We start from the raw sequence: 24189 nt of genomic DNA, 5'->3' as shown, positions 1-24189 counted from the left end.
TGTAAGATTACCTGGTATTCAATGGCCATAACCAATTGATAGCAATACAAATAACTTATCATTGCCCAATTTTAGAACGGTCTAATCTTACCTTTATCATAAATATGAACTGATCATGTTCATCTCATGGACTATCAGTCTTTGCATCCATAGGTGAAACACCTTCCCTCTAATGAGATGGCAACCAGCATAGGCGAAACACCTTCCCTCTAACGAGATGGCAACCAGCATAGGTGAAACACCTTCCCTCTAACGAGATGGCAACCAGCATAGGTGAAACACCTTCCCGCTAATGAGATGGCAACCAGCATAGGTGAAACACCTTCCCTCTAACGAGATGGCAACCAGCATAGGTGAAACACCTTCCCGCTAATGAGATGGCAACCAGCATAGGTGAAACACCTTCCCTCTAACGAGATGGCAACCAGCATAGGCGAAACACCTTCCCTCTAACGAGATGGCAACCAGCATAGGTGAAAAACCTTCCCTCTAACGAGATGGTAACCAGCATAGGTGAAACACCTTCCCTCTAACGAGATGGCAACCAGCATAGGTGAAACACCTTCCCTCTAATGAGATGGCAACCAGCAAAGGTGAAACACCTTCCCTCTAACGAGATGGCAACCAGCATAGGTGAAACACCTTCCCTCTAACGAGATGGCAACCAGCATAGGTGAAACACCTTCCCTCTAACGAGATGGCAACCAGCATAGGTGAAACACCTTCCCACTAACGAGATGGCAACCAGCATAGGTGAAACACCTTCCCTCTAACGAGATGGCAACCAGCATAGGTGAAACACCTTCCCTCTAACGAGATGGCAACCAGCATAGGTGAAACACCTTCCCACTAACGAGATGGCAACCAGCATAGGTGAAACACCTTCCCGCAAACAAGATGGCAACCAGCACAGGTGTGACTCATACTGACTTAACGAGGTGACACCAATCGTTGCGCCCTACGTGTTAATGAGCTATACGTGCTAAATTCCAACCTCAAAAAATAGGTGTGACCCTTGACAACACCCTGTCATTCCCTGCAAACATCAAAGCAGTGATGCGCTTCCGAAGGTTCATGCTCTACAACATAGAGTATGACCTTTCCTCACACAGGAAGCGGCGCCGGTCCTAATCCAGGCACTTGTCATCTTCCGTCTAGACTACTGCAACTCTCTGTTGGCTGGGCTTACCTGCAGGTACCATCAAACCCCTGAAACTTCTTCAGAATGCCATAGTCCGCCTGGTGTTCAACCTGCCTAAGTTCTCCCTTGTCACGCCGCTCCTCCACTAACTTCCAGTCGAAGAGCACATCATCTGCAAGACCTTTAGTGCTTACCCCTTAACTTCAAGTCATACTCAAACCCTACATCTCTACCCAAGAACTCCGTTCTGCCACCTCGGGTCTTCTCTGTCATGGAACCCCAATCGTGGAACAAGATTCTCCCTAAAGTCAGGACAACGGAGTCCCTGCTCATCTTCTGAAAATGTCTGAAACACTTATTTAAGAAACGTGTCTTTTCACACTAGTATTGACTTTGCTGATAAATACTTACGAGAGGAAAATGTACTTGATATGATTGTGATGTGTTGGTGTCTCACCTCATCTTAAGATGAATGTACTAATTGTAAGTCGCTCTGGACAAGAGCGTCTGCCAAATAACTAGAAATGTCAAATGAACATGCTGCAGTAGAGACTCTGGGGTTGTGCTATCTGGTTGTCATGCTGTGTGTGAACACGGCTCACTGAATTCTGCTCAGAGATGCAGTGAAGTGTTGCGGGCGTGTTTCACACTACGTCTGCCACATAGGCATTTACTGTTGAGTTACTGTGTGATGAGGCTGTCCTGTCTTTTGGAACTTCCTTGTATCAGTCATATAGCACAGTAGCATTATTAATGTTGGGTTTGAACTATATTAACCTTTTATTCAACATGTCGAATTAGCCATAGTCAATATGTTGATGTAAGTTCTGTCTATGGAATTAACTGTCCCATATTGTACCCCCCATTGAACAGTAGTTACATGGCTGGCACTTGTCAGGTACAGTGTAATAACAGTGTAGGTATAATTGGTTAGATAGTACTAACTACTACACAATATCTGTCATCATCAGTAAATGCAAGTATTAGTAAAATAGGTTTTACAGAAGCTTTGAGTGGGGTTAGATGTGTGTGTTGTCAAATGATGGTTAGGTACTACATTCTCACAGGTCGGATACCAACAGGTGTCCTGCACATTTCACTGTATCGTGATCTTTTGAATCCGTTCCCTCTCGTAGGTCTCCATTGAGAGAGTCATAGCAAAGCTTCTTTCGGGTATTTCCAGTGCAGCCAAGAACCAGGAGACAAAATGGCCGACAATGTAAATGCCTTGCCCTTCTTTTACGGCAACATCACCCGTGAGGACGCGGAGGACTACCTGCGACAGGGGGGCATGGGCGACGGCATGTACCTGCTACGGCAGAGCCGGAGCTACTTAGGGGGCTACGCCCTGTCAGTGGCTTACAGACGGGAGTGTTACCACTATACCATAGAGAGGGAGCTCAACGAGACGTACGCCATCGTTGGGGGGAAGAGCCACCGAACCCCCGTGGATGTGATTGACTACCACTCCCAGAAATGCGAAGGGCTGGTGTGTCTGCTGAAGATGCCCTACAACAGGCCCAAGGGCATGCAGCCCAAGGTGGGGCCTTTTGAGGACCTCAAGGAGAAGCTGATCAGAGAGTATGTGAAGAAGACCTGGAACCTTCAGGTTAGTAGAAATACTTGGGTTGACTGATTCACTGATTAGTTTGTTGGTTGGTTCATTCATTAATTCATTGATTCATTCCTTCATTTATTCATTGGTTCATTGATTCATTCCTTCATTAATTCATTGATTCATTCCTTCATTTATTCATTGTTTCATTGATTCATTCCTTCATTAATTCATTGATTCATTGATTCATTTATTAATTGGTTCATTGATTCATTCCTTCATTTATTCATTGATTCATTCCTTCATTCATTCATTCATCGGTTAGTTGGTTGGTTGGTTTATTAATTTATTCCTTCATTAATGTATTTATTTTACACCTGACTTTACCTGAAGTGAACCTTAATGCCATGTTGTTACTCTATACCAACTTTAGTGACCAAAATAAAGGTAAATGAAATAGTGATTGATTGAAAGGGAAAGGACCCAATGCTGTCTTAAATGTGTTACTACTGTAGAGGGGGCCTAAAGTTATCAGACTGAAGACTTAGACTGGGTCTCAACTAACTGTTGATTTGATTTGATTAGGATTCATTTTAATTGGAGTAACAATAGTAGAGTACATAAAGTGCCATTTCTGAATGTATCAGCAGTTTTTATATTCTTTCTCAATAAGCCCATGTCAGCAAAAAAACTTTTATTTTGGTAAGTTACCAAAAATCTCTCCACCCTATGCCAACATGTGTAGTATAGCAGGAAATTAGTTGTAAAATTGCAGATTTTTCTCACTACCGCATGGCAAAATGAGTAGAATTGCATGAAATTAGTTAGAAAATTTAAAAATCTTCTCTCTGCCCAATGGCAAAATGTGTAGAATTGCAGCAAACTTGCTTTAAAACGGCAAAAAATTCTCTCCACCCTAAGCCAAAATGTACAGAATAGCAGGAAATGAGTTGTAAAACTGCAGGCTAGGGTCGGCTATTTCTACCATCATGGTATACCTTCCCTATTGCTTGAAGCAGCCATAAAGTGGTCGGGGACAGGTCAGATGTCATTGTGCTATGTCCTCAGGGTGCAGGCCATCATTAGCAAGAGACCTCAGTTGGACACTTGAAAACGTTGTCAGAGATAGGAATCTATTTTGCTTCCCAATAGTCCAATAAGTCAGAAGGCTTTTCAAGTTTTCCTTGAAGATGAGAGGGAGACTGTTAAAGTTATAGTATCTTATTACTTTAAAATCACAAACTGTAAGATTACCTGGTATTCAATGGCCATAACCAATTGATAGCAATACAAATAACTTATCATTGCCCAATTTTAGAACGGTCTAATCTTACCATTATCATAAATATGAACTGATAAAGTTCATAAAGTGGTCGGGGACAGGTCAGATGTCATTGTGTTATGTCCTCAGGGTGCGGCCCTGGAGCAGGCCATCATTAGCCAGAGACCTCAGCTGGAGAAGCTGGTCGCCACCACCGCCCATGAGAAGATGCCCTGGTTCCATCACACCATCACACGTGAGGACTCTGAATCACGGCTCCAGATGGGCTCTCGCACCAATGGCAAATTTCTGTAAGGGGCCACTTAAAATGACTATGGCTGTCTATTGTAACATCTCATGGTTTGCTTTTGAATGGCCACGGGTAAAACTGTAAGGTGTAAAAATGTATGAACCTGCCATAAGGTGTAACACCAGTCAACAAGGTTACTTAAAAAACTATGTGTCATGGTTGTGTGAAGTCCTGTTAGTAGCTATGATCTACTCTTAACTTAAACTTTGTAATTCTATTTGAGATCCTAACAAAAATCATGTGAGGATATGACATAGCAGAAAATTCTAGATGATAAAAACCTTTGTAGGTACTTTTTCCAAGCCAATTCTGACATGTTCATGTCAGCTCTTAGAGCTTGTAAAAAAAAAATATTTTTTTAAAGTTAAAAGCAAAGTGGTGTAGATTTGCTACGCTAAAAAGAAGATAGAAGACACACAGGAGAGGTCTGTAGTCTACACTATTTATAGTAAGATAAGTTTGTGCTGCGAGGCGCCAGCAGTGGCCTAGGCTGTAGAGAGAGAAGCAGGCTGCGGTTTCCGTTGTGACAGTTTGCAGAGGACTTCCTGGAGTGACCAAAGAGCACTACTTTATCTCATGAGAACATTCTAGAAGGGGCTCTTTGCAGTATTTTCCTCAAAACTACTTCTCAGCGTTCAACGTATTGAAAATTGTGTCCTATTTTATTATTTTGAATTCATTCATACATTTTTTTATTCATATCCTGAATTGATAACATTTGAATGACCTCAACCTTGGTGTATACAACAAGAGCGTTTCCCTCCACAATTTCCATTACTTCAGCGTGTTTCAACAAATGTGGAATTGTTTTTCATTAAATTTGCATTTTCATATTTAAATGTGCATTTTTGTAAACCATTTACTGTTAGGATTCTCAAATGCATAGCAATCATAAGGAATTCTGCAATTATATTTCAAAAAGGAGTTCCATGAAACAACAGCATTTATTTGTGAATGGCAATTCATCAATGTTGTCATCTAGTGTAGTAATGTATTTCATAGTTATTTATCAGACATTCTTATCCAGAGCGACTTACAGTAGTGAAAGCATATATTTTCATACTGCCCCTCTGTGGGAATCAAACCCACAACGCTGGTATTGCAAGCACTGTGGTCTACCAACTGAGCTACGCAGGACTCATCATTCAGTACCGTAGCTCAGTTTCCTGTGTTGTGGGGTCACTTTTCATCAAACTATCGACTACACAGTCACGTACCAATAGGAATGATTGCTTCGGAGTTTACAGTACTCATGCACCATGAGCCACTACCGAAGGCATATCTACTGAAGAATATTAGCCCATCAAAGCACTGTACTAACCTTGATGAAAGTTAGTTTATTGTAACTCTAGCACTCTTTCAAGTACATATGCTAGTCATTTAGCAGATGCTCTTATCCAGAGAGACTTACATTAGTGAGTGCATACATTTTTAGACTTTTTTCATACTGGTCCTCCGTGGGAAACAAGCCCACAACCATGCTCTACCAATTCTACCAGCTGAGCCACACAGGACCTATATTCAGTGCCATAGCTCAGTTTCCTGTGTTCATTTTGACATTTTAGTCATTTAGCAGATGATCTTATCCAGAGTGACTTACAATTAGTGCTTTCATCTTAGAAGATAGCTAGGTGTGAAAGCAACGTATCACAGTCGTAGCTGCCCTGACGTTTGTTTCCACCTTCTTATGTTCATCTGTGTCTCTTCCATATGTCTCCCTCCAGGATCAGACAGCGGGACCTGAATGGTTCCTACGCCCTGTGTCTCCTACATGGGTCACAAGTCATGCATTATCGCATCGATAAGGACAAGGCTGGCAAGCTCTCCATTCCTGATGGGAAGAAGTTTGACACACTGTGGCAGGTAACATCGCAGACTGTAGAATTATTTAAGGTCCCACTTTAAACAAACTTCAATTTATAGGGCCAGTTTCCCGGACACAGATTAGGCCTAGTCCTGGATTCAAAAGTTTTACTCTCTATTGAAACTGCTTAGTCCAGGATTAGGCTTGATCTGTCTCCAGGAAACCTCCCTATAATACAGACCTGATAGATGGATTTATGCCTTGTAGGGCTAGATTCTATCAGATTGACAGCGAGCACAGCGTTGTTTTGTTGGAGGTAGAACTGCGTAAAGCCTATCGCATGCTTCCCAGTCCAAACAGTTTGTCCATATATTATATTTAAGCCATTAAGTCCTGAGGAGGTGTGGTATCTGGCCAAAATCTCCTGGTACTGGCTAAAGTTCATGATGCCATTGACCTAAACAAGAACCCCAGGACAAGTGTAAGCAAAGGGCCTCAATAGATCAAAGATCCACCACCATATTTTACAGTAGGTATGGGGTTCTTTTCTGTTCATGCAGTCACATATCAACGCCAAACCCATCACTGGTGTGCGTGGCCCAAAGAGCTCCATTTTCATGTCATCTGATTCTGGTTGTAATCTGGTTCTAATCCAAGTGCCAATGCCGTTTAGCAAACTCCAGGCGTTTACATTGATTGGATGACATGAAAATTGAGCTCTTTGGGCCACGCACACCAGTGATGGTGCACACCACTGCATGAGCAAAAAAGAGCCCCATACCTACTGCGAAATATGGGGGTGAATATTTTTGATGTGTCGTTATCTTCGCAAGGTAAAGTATTTTAAACAGGGGAATGTCTCTTTCTCTGAGCAATTGTATTAGAATAAAATAATAAATAAAAAAATTGGAGCATACAATATAGCTCAGTATTTAAATTATTTTATGCAGTCATTTTTGCTTATCTTTATCAAGGTAGACAATCATTTCTGACCCTACTGTACTATGTTGAACTAAGCAAAACCAGACAATGAATGATCTATCAATAAACAGCATTTACATATTCCTATTTGGCCCAAAGTACCTATTAAAATTGTGTGGTTCGAGCCCTGAATGCTGATTGGCTGACAGCCATGGTATATGAGACCGTATACTACGAGTATGAAAAAAAACGGTTATTTTTACCTCTCTAATTATGTTGGTAACCAGTTTATTATAATAGCAATAAGGCACCTTCGGGGGTTTGTGTCGTGACTAAGAACAGCCCTTAGCCGTGGTATATTGACCATATACCACACCCCCTCAGGCCCCCTTTCACCTTTCACCTATTTCACCTTTTTATTTCACCTTAATTAAACACTTAGGAGAAAAGACAGCAGGTTAACACATAGGCACAAGCTTCACCTGTTTTTGATGACACGCAGGAGACATACCCTGACACCTGCTTTCTCTTGTAGCTGGTGGAGCATTACTCCTACAAGCCAGACGGGCTGCTCCGCGTACTGACTGACGCCTGTCCGCGACCTGAGGGAGATCACTTTGGTACACACTCCTTCACTAGTCATAAAAACAGACAGAGATCTTATGTGGAAATATGGACGGATAGAGAAATACTGTAGACAGAGTCCAATACAGAAACATTGACAAGACATACGGGCAGACAGACAGACAGACAGACAGACAGACAGACAGACAGACAGACAGACAGACAGACAGACATACAGACAAACAGACAGACAGACAGACAGACAGACAGACAGACAGACAGACAGACAGACAGACAGACAGACAGACAGACAGACAGACAAGCAGACAGACAGACAGACAGACAGACAGACAGACAGACAAGCAGACAGACAGACAGACAGACAGACAGACAGACAGACAGACAGACAGACATACAGATGTTTAATAATTGATACATAAGTAGATGCATAAACAGATGTATACTATATAGATTAATAGGTTGATGTATACTAGACAGCATTTTGAGCAATCATTATACTGTGTATATGTTTTCGTGACTATGGAAGTGAACGTATCTGACTGTTTTCATTGCGCAGGTGGTATTGGACGAGCAGGCTATAATAATGTAAGTGTTCCTTCACTTTACTTGTGTTTACTGTACTGCTCTCTCTTGCTGTGTGTGTGTGTGTGTGTGTGTGTGTGTGTGTGTGTGTGTGTGTGTGTGTGTGTGTGTGTGTGTGTGTGTGTGTGTGTGTGTGTGTGTGTGTGTGTGTGTGTGTGTGTGTGTGTGTGTGTGTGTATAATCATTGACAAATTAAGAGAAACAAATATCAGTAGGCTCTTTACACATTGTCATAAACTACACCAACCAGGTTGACATCCAGTCTTATGAGAAATAGTATTTTCATTTTTTTTAAATTCACCCCTATGAAGAGCAAACACAGAACCAGTATTTTTCAATAAGCAATGTCATTTAAAAGATGCCTGCGAAACACACAGTTTATACGGTGTGTACTTGTTGATAGCACTGGCATGTTGACACAAATAACATGAAAAATAACATGAATAACACTACATTAAACAATACCCTCTACTTCACTATATAATACTGACATATTATACATCACTTACAGTACTTCCTCATTGCAGTGCCTTCAGAAAGTATTCACACCCCTTGACCTTTTCCATATTTTGTATTACGTTTTTTGTCAACAATCTACAAAAAATACTCTAATGTCAAAGTGGAAGAAAAATTCTATACTTTGTTATTTTTTATTCATGGAAAATTACACACCCTTTTGAGTCAAGACATGTTAGCATCACCTTTGGCAGCAATTACAGCTGTGTGTCTTTCTGGGTAAGTCTCTAAGAGCTTTGCACACCTGGATTGTGCAATGTTTGCCCATTATTCTTGAAAACATTCCTCAAGCCCTGTTTGAAGAGTTGGTTGATCATTGCTAGACAGCCATATGCAAGAGATTTTCAAGCCGATTTAAGCCAAAACTTTAACTAGGCCACTCAGTTCAATCAATTGAAAATTCAGGCTGTAACACAACACAATGTGGAAAAAGGTCAAGGGGTGAGAATAGTTTCTGAAGGCAAGCCTATGAGCTTTTTTCATGCATCAATCAATCTGGTGTTTGGTCTAGTCTTCAATAATACAGAATGTGTTGATTTTTTTTTTACAAACTTTATTGCCCTTTACTTTATCAAACAAGCACACATCCTATCAATCATGTTTACACATGATCATGTTCGCACTGCACTGTACTGTACATGATGAAATACTGAGAAGGAATTCCCCAAATGCTTACCTTCCCTCATCTTTGTGAAATACTTTATTAAAAGGGGAAGTTCAGTGTTTTACAACTTGATGTTAGATGTTTTTCTCACCCTGAAAGTAGTCTACGGGCCATGAGAAACTGTAATCCCTGGTTCGGTTTATCTTTAAACAGCCCATAATCCCCAGAAGGAAGTTTTATCTGGGTAAATAATCATCCATGTCTTTTTCCTTACATGAGAACATTATCATGAAGAAAAAAAATCTTAATTAGTTTCGTTTGGTTTCACCCAGTAAACACTGCATAAATGATAATATTACTTAAAAATGAGCTTGAATGTGAAACAGTAATAATGCTTTTCCCCCACACAGTGCAAACTTTGCAGATTTGATTGAATTCCAACCCAGCAGTTAAACGGTCAAATGTTACAGGAATTACATGGAAAATGGAGAGAAAAAAAAGAATGCATTGATTGCAGAGCTTTCCGATGAGGGAAAAAGTGTTTCAGCGTTGCACCTTTTGTTCAGAATAATGTGAGCTAACATTTTCCCCCTCAACTACACAGACTTCAAATAACCATTTCCCTTAATAACATGACCCTCTCTGAAACTGTGGTTTCTAGCTATTGGAAGCAGCAGGTGGAATGCTCACCAGAATCAAATCCTACTCCATACCCATACCTGGTCGAAAAAAGGTGCCCTAACACACCTCCTCCCCCCTCTTAACCCCTACAGTGGTACAGTAGGCCTCGTGCATCCCCCCAACCCTTAACACTCAAAAGTGTGATTTTTTTTGCTAAAGTGTGGATTGCTACATACTAACACCCCTCTCTGAAACTTACCTGCACTCTTTCCTCCATTCATATCCCCCTCACATTCCCCCAAGAAATTAAAAGTGTGAAGAGATGACCTTAGAAATGTAATCAATTGAATGTAGCCGACTGGCTTGATTAAATCCGTATCGTGGAAGTTCTGTGCTATGGAGCTATTTAAATCTAAAGGAGGTGATTTCCTATTGAGTCCGGCATATGCAACGTTTACCGTGAACGTTATAACGCTGAACTTCCGCGATACGGAGTTAATCGAGCCCTTAAAGAGACAGTCTGCATGACTGACGTCATCATACACGACAGGTCTTACTACTTACAAACTAACATCTTGCCAATGTGGAAATGGGAGAGCGCAAATTGTGAAGGCCCATTAATGGCAGTCTAGTCCGATTGGAATTGTGATTATGTTGTTGTCTGTAAGTAGGAAGTCACCTTGGTGTGACTGATGTCATCTTGGTGAGTGTACCTTTAATCACTGTGCTACATGATTTTGAGAAAGGCCCATGATAATAAATCAACTAATTACTCATCAACGCAATATGTTCAGACAACATTTGGAATTTCACACTTATGATTTTTAAAGTGAATTAAATATTTCAATTGACTCGTAGAATTACTTCTGGTTGATGTTCATGTTTATTCATCATGATCTCCAACTGTGAGAATTAATTGTCTTTCTTGACAAGAACTTCATATAATTTCTTGGAAATTCATAGTTTATAAAGTTATACAATCTTCCTTTATCCAAGGATCTTTACTCTTTTTAAATTTTGTTTTAGCATTTAGTCAAACAGACATCATTACAGTCGATTAGAACTTGTACGCCACCTAGAGGTCACGTTGGGTAATTACAAAACCCTTATGGAAACATTAAAGTCTCATAGTGCTCCATAGTGTAGACAGTTGGTTATCATTGCAAAAAAAATTATGTTGTTTCCATAGAGACAAAGTTGTGAGGAAGTGAACCAGTTCAGTTCTTGGTGTTCAGTCCCATGGGATTACATTTCTCAAGTGGTAGTTAAGCTAATGAACGCTTCCTAATTTAGGCATGCCATGCCTTAAAGCAGGGGTAAGGGACAAAATGGTCAGTGAGCTGGCTCGTGGTTGCATTTGTTCCCTAGTCCTCCTTCAAATGCATGTGTTTAAAGTTCCTGACATCTGCCCTTGGTTTTCCCTTTTACCTTCTGCGTGAATCATTCATTCCATGTACTTTGTTGTTGTTGATGCAGAGTCTCTTCTCCTTCATGGATTCCCTTGTAATTGCAGTGACCCGCACACTAAGACACAAATCAATGTAAAAAAAAAAAATATCTACATTGTAGACCTACATTGATATAACAAGCCTGGCGACCCAAACTCCTTGCTCCGGCCAAACACTATGCCACGTCCTCGGTCGTTAGTTTCTTCTCCGCAATTAGTCTGGATCTGAGTACCTCCCCAACGATTTCTAGAACGCAAACACGTTCTAACCAATCTGATTGGTCCCAGAAACCGATGGGGTTGGGCCAGAGCCGTGACACATGTGAATAAGACAGCTGTTTGAAATTTCGTCATTGGCTTTGATACTCTGATTGGTTAGAGATGATCCAGTCACACTATGTTTTGTACAACAGCCCTCGTTTTGACGTCACCAAAAACGACTTTGACGATGGTCCCGGGTATTTAGCCGACATAGAGCAGCGGAAAGGATTCCGTTTCAGTCGCCAGGCAACGTGTGATGCGATGTACCTTAAGAATACTTTGTGACAGTAGTAAGCTTTTCTCCACATTCACAACATAGTACTTGAGTCAAGGATGTCACTAGGAGAAACATGTCTAATTTAGAGTACACACACACTGAAATTAAGAGTTGAATTCCATTTGGAAAACCACATTGAAATGTGAGAAAATTATTTGTATTTTTACTCGATAGTAATCTCCAGTGACCCACCCCACCTTTCACCTTTAATCAATCACCTGATGGCATCATCTACAGTGAGATGTGTGAATTTGGAGGGAAAAAAAAACATGTCTTTCATGCACAACCAAAAAAAGGGATTCAAAGTATTCTGAAGGTGACAAACAATATACCATACTATGTGAAGCTCCCATTTAAAAACCACACAAATGTCAACCATATCAACTGTGGTGTATTTTGATCACTGTAATAAGTGTTCCATGAAGGAGAGAGATTGGTGTTCTGCTTGAGAAGGTCAAGGGGCGTTTATGCTTCTGTGTGTCAATCAATCAAACAACCAATCAAACCATTTCAGGTTACATTCCGGCAGTGCTCTCTCCAAATTATCTATGTACAAACAATATTATCTGTACCTTGACCCCTCTCTTATTGTATCCTGTAATAGGGCAGGGGTGCCTCTCACAGCAAAACCACAGATAATCTCAACCCTTATGACACCAGGGCTCCAAATAATATGGTCAGCAAAGGTGAGTGATGGGAGGGGGTCATGACTTTTGAGACAAATCCTGTTTGGAGTGGCCCACTCTTGTATTCGTGAGATATATATTTTGATGTACTGCTGCAGCCCAAAGTTGTATTGAATTGAATTGAATCGAAATTGATGTTATCACACTGTATGGGGTGTGTGTCTTGTCTCAGAGTCCATGCCAATGGACACAGAGGTGTACGAGAGTCCTTACGCTGACCCAGACGAGCTGAGGACCTCCACTGTAGACCGCAAACAGCTCTTCCTGGAAGATGGAGAGTTGGGCTCTGGGAACTTTGGGACTGTCATGAAGGGCATCTACAAAATGAGGAAGTACGTAACCTTCACAGCTTAAAAGGAAAATATGAATTGCTGTTTCCAATTTCACATTCTTAAAAAAATGTAAGGGATAGTCCAATAAAAATACAACCTAATATGATTATGATTCATAATATTTCCCATACTTAGAATAGACACCACTGTCAACCTGCCGATACCATTAAACCAGATGTCATAGTTCAGTGACAACAATTATATAATGTCTTCATGCAGGTGATGTAACTGCATAAGGCTAAGCTAGATACTGTTAGCTGACCTCCGCTGCAGTAGCATCTGGTAGCTAATTTAACATTAATAAGAGTTTAAAATGACCAGTTTTTCTGTGTTCATATTTCAGAACAACATATGTATTCTTTTGACATTAAGAATGGTGAAATACATGTCTGATGAGGGCAATTACAGAAATAGTTATCACTAACACAAACAGGTTTAATAGATTTAAAAAAAAAAATATATATATATATATATATATATATATATATATATATATATATATATATATATATATATATATATATACAGTGCCTTGCGAAAGTATTCGGCCCCCTTGAACTTTGCGACCTTTTGCCACATTTCAGGCTTCAAACATAAAGATATAAAACTATATTTTTTTGTGAAGAATCAACAACAAGTGGGACACAATCATGAAGTGGAACGACATTTATTGGATATTTCAAACTTTTTTAACAAATCAAAAACTGAAAAATTGGGCGTGCAAAATTATTCCGCCCCCTTAAGTTACTAATTTGTAGCGCCACCTTTTGCTGCGATTACTTTCGCAAGGCACTGTATGTATAGTATATACAGTATATACAGTCAAAGTTTTAGACGCACTTCTCATTCAAGGGTTTTCTGCATTGTAGAAAAATAGTGAAGACATCAAAACTATGAAATAACATATATGGAATCATGCAGTAACCAATCAAAATATATTTTATATTTGAGATTCTTCAAAGTAGCCACCCTTTGCCTTGATGACAGCTTTTCACACGCTTGGCATTCTCTCAACCAGCTTCACCTGGAATGCTTTTCCAATAGACTTGAAGGAGTTCCCACATATGCTGAGCACTTGTTGGTTGCTTTTCCTTCACTTTGCGGTCCAACTCATCCCAAACCATCTCAATTGGGTTGAGTTCGGGTGATTGTGATTGTGGAGGCCAGATCATCTGATGCAGCTCTCCATCACTCTCCTTATTGGTCAAATAGCTCTTACACAGCCTGGAGGTGTGTTGGGTCATTGTCCTGTCGAAAAACAAATGATAGTCCCACTAAGCCCAAATCAGATGGGATGGTGCTGTGGTATCCATGCTGGTTAAGTGTGCCTTGAATTCTAAATAAATCACAGACAGTGTCACCAGCAAAGCACCCCCACACCATAACACCTCCTCCTCCATGCTTTCAATGAAAGAAAAGGACAGTAATGTTACCAGTAAAACAGGAAGCCAAGGTTTCATAGGCAATAAGATATTAATTTGTCATCAAAGGAATGTGGGTATTTGGCCAGGCGAAGCGATTTTATGCTCTGACTGACTCCGCTGGTTTTGGCTGGTCTCGGAAAATAATGAGTCCTCATTGTCTGAGGCTGAGTTAAGACCAGGTAAAAATGTATCTGACACCAAGACAAGACCGAGACACTACATTTTTGGTCTTGAGAACGACTGTAGACTGGCCTACAACACTGCTAGCTAGGATGCTGCAGCAGAGGTCAGACAACTAGCTAGCCTCACACATTGGGGAAATAACCTGAAATTATTGATGTCACTAATAGCATCCCTCCCTGTCAAAATAAAGTTAAAGAAAATAAAAAACAACTATAACTGCTAAACGTGTATGTAACAGCTAGCATTTCAGTTAGCTATAAAGTAGCTAGCTTCAAATTCAAGTTTCAACTTTATTTATCCCAGAGGGAAATTGGTTTTGCATCAAGGAGCACATGAGATGTAAAAAAACATATTTAAAAATACACATGAATCACAATGATACTGAGATATTACACACTAATTTACTACATACAATGCTAGTGCTTCAGGCATGGCAGCCATCAAAATACTGTAAATATACCAATACTAATTATCAACATTAGCAGCAACAATAGTACAAAGTTACATAGAAGGTAAGTAAAGTGCACAATGCACAGTCTGAAAAACATCACGTCAGCATCATTAAAAAAAATATGCTGGCCATTAGCTTTCCACTAAGCAGTGACGTCATCTCTCCATCTCCCCAGGACAGAGAAGCCGGTGGCAGTGAAGATCCTGAAGAATGACGACAACAACCCAGCAGTGAAGGAGGAGATGCTGCGGGAAGCCAACGTCATGCAGCAGCTGGACAACCCCTACATCGTCCGCATGATCGGCATCTGCGAGGCCGAGAGCCTCATGCTGGTCATGGAGCTGGCCGAACTGGGGCCGCTCCACAAGTACCTCCAGAGGCACAAGTAAGTTCCCCAGTCAGTCTCCCTCTTCGGCAGTACTGTACTTCCATCAGTCTGACAATTATGGTGTAAGGCCAAATCCCAAACCTACGTTTTAAAACATCCAAACCGAATTTTTCTAGAATATTTGTCTTTTGGCATTCATACTTTTCGAGTTCTCACCGCGGTTCAAGCTATTTATCCGTCATCACATTTAAGTAGTTGAATGACAGCCGCCTACGCAGAATTTTCGGGAGGTGCGCGGTCAGGCTGTTCAACCCCTGCAGACGGGGTTTGCAGAGCCACGTAGCTATGTTACAATGGGCCACAGGACTCTGGATCACGCCTCAGCCTCCTAGGCTAGCACCCTATACACCAATATGGTTAAACATCCTGTCTTCACAAATACCATTTACACATCACAACCTTCCCACTCCAATATTACTTCCAGCCTTTCAAGACAGATCGTTAACATTTATGCGTAGCTGGCTAAATGGTGAAGCTGGCCAGCGTACAAGTGATATTTGATTAGGGGTTCTAAGGGATTTCTTCCATCCCTATCCCTTAGAACCCAAAACCCCAAATCATAATCTTAGAGCTACACGCAGAGGCGTCAAACTCATTCCATGTAGGGCCTAGTGTCGGCTGGTTTTAGTTTTTTTGTCATTTCAATTTGTGTCCAATTAAGTCCTAGACAACCAGGTGAGGGGAGTTCCTAACTCATCAATTAAGACCTAGACAACCAGATGAGGGGAGTTCCTAATTCATCAACTGAGACCTAGACAACCAGGTGAGGGGAGTTCCTAACTCATCAACTGAGACCTAGACAACCAGGTGAGGGGAGTTCTTAACTCATCAATTAAGACCTAGACAACCAGATGAGGGGAGTTCCTAACTCATCAATTAAGACCTAGACAACCAGGTGAGGGGAGTTCCTAACTCATCAATTAAGACCTAGACAACCAGGTGAAGGGAGTTTCGTACTCATCAATTAAGACCTAGACAACCAGCTGAGGGGAGTTCCTAACTCATCAATTAAGACCTAGACAACCAGATGAGGGGAGTTCCTAACTCATCAACTGAGACCTAGACAACCAGGTGAGGGGAGTTCCTAACTCATCAATTAAGACCTAGACAAGCAGGTGAAGGGAGTTTCGTACTCATCAATTAAGACCTAGACAACCAGCTGGGGGGGAGTTCCTAACTCATCAACTGAGACCTAGACAACCAGGTGAGGGGAGTTCTTAACTCATCAATTAAGACCTAGACAACCAGATGAGGGGAGTTCCTAACTCATCAATTAAGACCTAGACAACCAGGTGAGGGGAGTTCCTAACTCATCAATTAAGACCTAGACAAGCAGGTGAAGGGAGTTTCGTACTCATCAATTAAGACCTAGACAACCAGCTGGGGGGGAGTTCCTAACTCATCAACTGAGACCTAGACAACCAGGTGAGGGGAGTTCTTAACTCATCAATTAAGACCTAGACAACCAGATGAGGGGAGTTCCTAACTCATCAATTAAGACCTAGACAACCAGGTGAGGGGAGTTCCTAACTCATAATTTAAGACCTAGACAACCAGGTGAGTGGAGTTCCTAACTCATCAATTAAGACCTAGACAACCAGGTGAGAGGAGTTCCTAACTTATCAATTGAGACCTAGACAACCAGGTGAGGGGAGTTCCTAACTCATCAATTAAGACCTAGACAACCAGCCGAGGGGAGTTCCTAACTCATCAATTAAGACCTAGACAACCAGGTGAGGGGAGTTCCTAACTCATCAGGGACCTTAATTAATCAATCAAGTAGAAGGGAGGAGCGAAAACCTGCAGACACTCGGTCCTCGATGACTGGAGTTTTACACCTGAGATACAGTATAATTCAGTGTTCAGTGTCACTTACAGCCATTGATCCTGTCCACAGACAGATCTCCATTAAGAACATCACAGAGCTGGTGCACCAGGTTTCTATGGGCATGAAGTACCTGGAGGAGCACAACTTTGTGCACAGGGACCTTGCGGCCAGGAACGTGCTCCTGGTCACCCAGCACTATGCCAAGATCAGCGACTTTGGTCTGTCCAAGGCTCTCACAGAGGAGGAGAACTACTATAAGGTATTCAATTCGGATATAATTGTTGTCGTGCCCTTACCCCCTGGCAAAGTTCAGACTGTCTGTGCCTCATCTTCTAAAGTCTATCCCGCTGTTTTACTTCTAATTGTCCTGTCAGTTCGATCAAATACAGCATGAAAGGAGTTTGTAACTCCTAAAAAGTTATCCTAAAATAGGAAATTATTAGCACATCAACTGAATTTTGACCTTAGTGAACTCTAGGAAAACTCTATTGAACCTTTATTGATCCAGATAAAAGCATTTTTCAAGAGAGACTCTGTCCACAATGACAGTAGGGTGAACAGTTCTACAGTAATTTCAATATAAAATCATTTCTGAGTAACAAGTAGTTACCTCACTGTGATTATTTTTGACAAATTTGAATAAAAACAAACAAAAATAGCTTCTTAGCAAAGAGCAATTTCTCAAGTATTTAGCTAGGACTGCCAGTCAGTTGTCTGAGTTGGGGAAGGGAAAACTGAAATCCTTTCCCTGATGTTTGATTGGACCCTGCTCTCTAGGGTTAGGATTCATCCATTCCCTGATGTTTGATTGGACCTTGCTCTCTAGGGTTAGGATTAATCCATTCCCTGATGTTTGATTGGACCCTGCTCTCTAGGGTTATGATTAATCCATTCCCTGATGTTTGATTGGACCCTGCTCTCTAGGGTTAGGATTAATCCATTCCCTGATGTTTGATTGGACCCTGCTCTCTAGGGTTAGGATTAATCCATTCCCTGATGTTTGATTGGACCCTGCTCTCTAGGGTTAGGATTAATCCATTCCCTGATGTTTGATTGGACCCTGCTCTCTTAGGGTTAGGATTAATCCATTCCCTGATGTTTGATTGGACCTTGCTCTCTAGGGTTAGGATTCATCCATTCCCTGATGTTTGATTGGACCCTGCTCTCTAGGGTTATGATTAATCCATTCCCTGATGTTTGATTGGACCCTGCTCTCTAGGGTTAGGATTAATCCATTCCCTGATGTTTGATTGGACCCTGCTCTCTAGGGTTATGATTAATCCATTCCCTGATGTTTGATTGGACCCTGCTCTCTTAGGGTTAGGATTAATCCATTCCCTGATGTTTGATTGGACCCTGCTCTCTAGGGTTAGGATTAATCCATTCCCTGATGTTTGATTCGACCCTGCTCTCTAGGGTTATGATTAATCCATTCCCTGATGTTTGATTGGACCCTGCTCTCTAGGGTTAGGATTAATCCATTCCCTGATGTTTGATTGGACCCTGCTCTCTAGGGTTAGGATTAATCCATTCCCTGATGTTTGATTGGACCCTGCTCTCTAGGGTTATGATTAATCCATTCCCTGATGTTTGATTGGACCCTGCTCTCTAGGGTTAGGATTAATCCATTCCCTGATGTTTGATTGGACCCTGCTCTCTAGGGTTAGGATTAATCCATTCCCTGATGTTTGATTGGACCCTGCTCTCTAGGGTTAGGATTAATCCATTCCCTGATGTTTGATTGGACCCTGCTCTCTTAGGGTTAGGATTAATCCATTCCCTGATGTTTGATTGGACCCTGCTCTCTAGGGTTAGGATTAATCCATTCCCTGATGTTTGATTGGACCCTGCTCTCTAGGGTTATGATGAATCCATTCCCTGATGTTTGATTGGACCCTGCTCTCCAGGGTTAGGATTAATCCATTCCCTGATGTTTGATTGGACCCTGCTCTCTAGGGTTAGGATTAATCCATTCCCTGATGTTTGATTGGACCCTGCTCTCTAGGGTTATGATTAATCCATTCCCTGATGTTTGATTGGACCCTGCTCTCCAGGGTTAGGATTAATCCATTCCCTGATGTTTGATTGGACCCTGCTCTCCAGGGTTAGGATTAATCCATTCCCTGATGTTTGATTGGACCCTGCTCTCTAGGGTTATGATTAATCCATTCCCTGATGTTTGATTCGACCCTGCTCTCTAGGCAAAAGGCCATGGGAAGTGGCCAGTGAAATGGTACGCCCCAGAGTGTATGAACTATTTCAAGTTCTCCTGTAAGAGTGACGTGTGGAGCTTTGGGGTCCTGATGTGGGAGGCGTACACGCTAGGGATGAAACCATACAAGGTACAGTATGTCACCATACAAGACACATTACGTCACCATACAAGACACATTACGTCACCATACAAGACACATTACGTCACCATACAAGACACATTACGTCACCATACAAGACACATTACGTCACCATACAAGACACATTACGTCACCATACAAGACACATTACGTCACCATACAAGACACATTACGTCACCATACAAGACACATTACGTCACCATACAAGACACATTACGTCACCATACAAGACACATTACGTCACCATACAAGACACATTACGTCACCATACAAGACACATTACGTCACCATACAAGACACAGTACGTCACCATACAAGACACATTACGTCACCATACAAGACACATTACGTCACCATACAAGACACATTACGTCACCATACAAGACACATTACGTCACCATACAAGACACATTACGTCACCATACAAGACACATTACGTCACCATACAAGACACATTACGTCACCATACAAGACACATTACGTCACCATACAAGACACATTACGTCACCATACAAGACACATTACGTCACCATACAAGACACAGTACGTCACCATACAAGACACATTACGTCACCATACAAGACACATTACGTCACCATACAAGACACATTACGTCACCATACAAGACACAGTACGTCACCATACAAGACACATTACGTCACCATACAAGACACATTACGTCACCATACAAGACACATTACGTCACCATACAAAGTACATTACAACTCAATATTAGGAAGGTGTTCTTAACAACACATCCTTTGGCCTTTATTTGACATAATGACACCTTAAGTGATGGCTTATCCAATAGTCTGAGTCCCCTGTCGTGTAGTAGCCGTCAGTCAAAGCACTTTTACAACACGTATGTATGTGTTCCAAAATGGCACCCTATTCACTACGTAGTGCACTACTTTTAAACTATAGCCCTGGTCAAAAGTAGTGCACTACGTAGGGAATAGAGTGCCATTAGGGACTGCCTCTGTCTGGTATGCCGTCAGTGTGTGAGTGGTGTCATTATGTCACCCTCTGTTCCCCCCCAGGGCATGAAAGGAAATGAGGTGATCCAGATGATCGAGAATGGTGAGCGTATGGACATCCCCCCCAACTGTCCCGCGGAGATGTATGACCTCATGAAGAAGTGCTGGACATACAAGTGAGTGAGGATGGGAGCCCAAATTACAGATCTAGAATCAGATTACCCGGGAATCAGAAGGGAATTATAACTATGAGGAGTATGAATAATATCTAACCCTGGTTCAGTAGTTAGGAGGTCAAATCTAACACTGACCTTAGAACAGGGTTTTAGAAGAAACTGTAGCCTATCTGTGGAAAGAAAATATAATCCAAAACCTTGTTACAATTTCCATACAGTATGACAATGGAGAAAGGGAGATAGCAGAACTATCCCATAATTTACAAGCAATATTGTATTCTGAGGCAGTAGTGGGAAAAACTACTCAATTGTCATACTTGAGTAAAAGTAAAGATACCTTAACAGAAAATGACTCACTGTGTACAAGACAGTAGTTTTGGAATTGTTAGTTAGATTACTTGTTATTACTGCATTGTCGGAACTAGAAGCACAAGCATTTCGCTACACTCGCATTAACATCTGCTAACCATGTGTATGTGACAAATAAAATTTGATTTGATTTGATTTGAAATAAAAGTGAAAGTTACCCAGTAAAATACTACTTGAGTAAAAGTCTAAAAGTATCTGGTTTTAATTGTACGTAATTACAGTGGTAGAAAAAGTACATCATTTTTTTTATACAAAGTAAAAGTAAAGGTTATACATCAAATTCCGTCTATTAAGCAAATCAGACGGCACAATCTGTGTATTATTTGTAATTACTGACAGATCAGAGGCACACTCCAACACTCAGACATCATTTACAGACACAGTATTTGTGTTTTGTGAGTCTGCCAGATCAGACACAGTATTTGTGTTTAGTGAGTCTGCCAGATCAGACACAGTATTTGTGTTTAGTGAGTCTGCCAGATCAGACACAGTATTTGTGTTTAGTGAGTCTGCCAGATCAGACACAGTATTTGTGTTTAGTGAGTCTGCCAGATCAGACACAGTATTTGTGTTTAGTGAGTCTGCCAGATCAGACACAGTATTTGTGTTTAGTGAGTCTGCCAGATCAGACACAGTATTTGTGTTTAGTGAGTCTGCCAGATCAGAGACAGTATTTGTGTTTAGTGAGTCTGCCAGATCAGACACAGTATTTGTGTTTAGTGAGTCTGCCAGATCAGACACAGTATTTGTGTTTAGTGAGTCTGCCAGATCAGAGACAGTATTTGTGTTTAGTGAGTCTGCCAGATCAGACACAGTATTTGTGTTTAGTGAGTCTGCCAGATCAGACACAGTATTTGTGTTTAGTGAGTCTGCCAGACCAGAGACAGTATTTGTGTTTAGTGAGTCTGCCAGATCAGACACAGTATTTGTGTTTAGTGAGTCTGCCAGATCAGACACAGTATTTGTGTTTAGTGAGTCTGCCAGATCAGACACAGTATTTGTGTTTAGTGAGTCTGCCAGATCAGAGACAGTATTTGTGTTTAGTGAGTCTGCCAGATCAGACACAGTATTTGTGTTTAGTGAGTCTGCCAGATCAGACACAGTATTTGTGTTTAGTGAGTCTGCCAGATCAGAGACAGTATTTGTGTTTAGTGAGTCTGCCAGATCAGACACAGTATTTGTGTTTAGTGAGTCTGCCAGATCAGACACAGTATTTGTGTTTAGTGAGTCTGCCAGACCAGAGACAGTATTTGTGTTTAGTGAGTCTGCCAGATCAGACACAGTATTTGTGTTTAGTGAGTCTGCCAGATCAGACACAGTATTTGTGTTTAGTGAGTCTGCCAGATCAGACACAGTATTTGTGTTTAGTGTGTCTGCCAGATCAGACACAGTATTTGTGTTTAGTGAGTCTGCCAGATCAGAGACAGTAGGGATAACAAAGTGTTATATTGACAGGTGCCATAATTCTGTCCTGCTTGAGCATTCTAAATGTAACGAGTACTTTTAGGTGTCAGGGAAAGTGTATGGAGTAAAAAGTACATTATTTTATTTAAGAATGTAGTGGAGTAAAAGTAAAAGTTGTCAAAAATATAAATAGTAAAGTACAGATACCAAAAAAAACTACTTAAGTAGTATTTTAAAGTATTTATATTTAAGTAATTTACACCACTGTTCTGAGGAAAAAGTGGATATGACTATCTGGATATTATTGTTGCTTATCTGGCATCTTGTTGATGCTATGGCTCTGGTATAGTACACTATACTGTGTACTTATCGTTGGTTTATCTCCTACAGGGCGGATGAAAGGCCTGGATTTGCGGTTGTTGAGCCCAGACTGAGGGATTACTACTATGACATATCGTCACAATGATCGGTCACCTCAATCAGCAACCACTGGAGTGTAAAGAGCATTTGACTCTGGACCTCAGGAGATACTGCTGCTGTGGGGTGCTAGTGTTTTGCTCTTGGCACCGGTGGCTTCTTGGGAGTTCCTCTCATTAAAAAGTGTTATTAAAACCGAGAAACCTGATTAGTATAGATTTAAAGATTGAACATATTGTAAATTGATTACAAATATCAGTTTTAAACAATGTTGGAAAATGAAGAAAAATATATTTAAAACCACTTGATTGAAACACACATTAATATTTGAGTCATTTAGCAGACGTTCTTATCCAGAACGACTTACAGTTGGTGCATTCATCTTGAGATAGCTAGGTGGACAACCACACATCGCAGTCATAGTAAGTTAATTTTTCCTCAATAAAGTAGCTATCAGCAAAGTCAGAGCTTGTAAGGGGGAATAAGCTATTGTTGGGGGGTGGGAGGAGGGTTGTTGTGCGATTATTTAAGGTACTCTTTGAAGAGGTAGGGTTTTTGGGAAGTTGGGCAGGGACTCTTGCTGCCTTAGCTTCAGGGGAAGCTGGTTCCACAATTGGGGTGCCAGGACATAAAAGAGCTTTGAAGATGTTTTTGTTCTGTTTAATTGACTGGAGTTCTTTTTTTCTTCTCAATCAATATTAAATTTACAATAAAACAAGGGGCCAGGTGATTTTATTTATTTTATCATTACTTTTTTACTTCTCTTTATTCACATTTTAAAATATTTTTTATTTCATGATTCTTCTGGAGTTATGTATCAAAATGCTTCCACATTTTCCTCAGGATGTTATGTTCTGTTTTCCTCATACCTGGCACATATTGTATAATCCAACGGGCGAAGATATATCTGATGTAAATTATTACATTCTGGTTAAATACATTCACTGATGAGAATTGTAATTAGTGTAAAAAAAAAAAAAGAAAGAAGAATCAATACAGTTATTTTAGACTGTCTCACTGTCTTTGAATTGATTTGACAAGAAATAGAACCGAGGGAGAACATTCAACATCACCGACTGAACAAAATAAAAAAGCACTGCTCTATTAATATCAGTTCATATGCATTGCTGTACTTTTGTGTTTCATACATGGCAATTGAATTCTAAAATATATTGTCATGTACTGTAGAATGGTGTTATGGGACCACCTGCAACATGTGGGCTGGAGTTTTATTGTACATCAGCCATCATAGAAATGGAGGCTCTATTGCACGTTTGTCACTTACCTTAGCTACGGTTTTAGAACGATTCCACTA

General features: G+C 40.9%; 1 protein-coding gene across 3 annotated transcripts in view; it reads left to right on the top strand.

Moving 5' to 3' along the window:
- syk (spleen tyrosine kinase) overlaps positions 1-23864 on the top strand; it is a 54397-nt gene extending 30533 nt beyond the window's left edge. For 2 of the 3 annotated variants that reach the window (XM_036976710.1, XM_036976709.1), the window contains exons 3-15: positions 2278-2750; positions 4108-4268; positions 5992-6130; positions 7528-7612; positions 8134-8162; positions 9941-10012; positions 12490-12571; positions 12744-12903; positions 15137-15346; positions 17247-17436; positions 19379-19519; positions 20572-20684; positions 22848-23864. In XM_036976710.1, the coding sequence (XP_036832605.1) occupies positions 2349-2750; positions 4108-4268; positions 5992-6130; positions 7528-7612; positions 8134-8162; positions 9941-10012; positions 12490-12571; positions 12744-12903; positions 15137-15346; positions 17247-17436; positions 19379-19519; positions 20572-20684; positions 22848-22923 (1860 nt within the window). In that variant the 5' untranslated portion in view covers positions 2278-2348 and the 3' untranslated portion in view covers positions 22924-23864. The remainder of the gene's footprint in view (positions 1-2277; positions 2751-4107; positions 4269-5991; positions 6131-7527; positions 7613-8133; positions 8163-9940; positions 10013-12489; positions 12572-12743; positions 12904-15136; positions 15347-17246; positions 17437-19378; positions 19520-20571; positions 20685-22847) is intronic. The other variant, XM_036976711.1, reaches the window with a different exon arrangement.
- The last annotated feature ends 325 nt before the right edge of the window (positions 23865-24189 follow it).

The sequence above is a fragment of the Oncorhynchus mykiss genome, chromosome 5 (genome assembly GCF_013265735.2).
Source record: "Oncorhynchus mykiss isolate Arlee chromosome 5, USDA_OmykA_1.1, whole genome shotgun sequence".
In the NCBI taxonomy this organism is placed as follows: Eukaryota; Metazoa; Chordata; class Actinopteri; order Salmoniformes; family Salmonidae; genus Oncorhynchus; species Oncorhynchus mykiss.
Note: the sequence above shows the minus strand (reverse complement) of the source record. Positions and strands in the feature narration are given on the sequence as shown.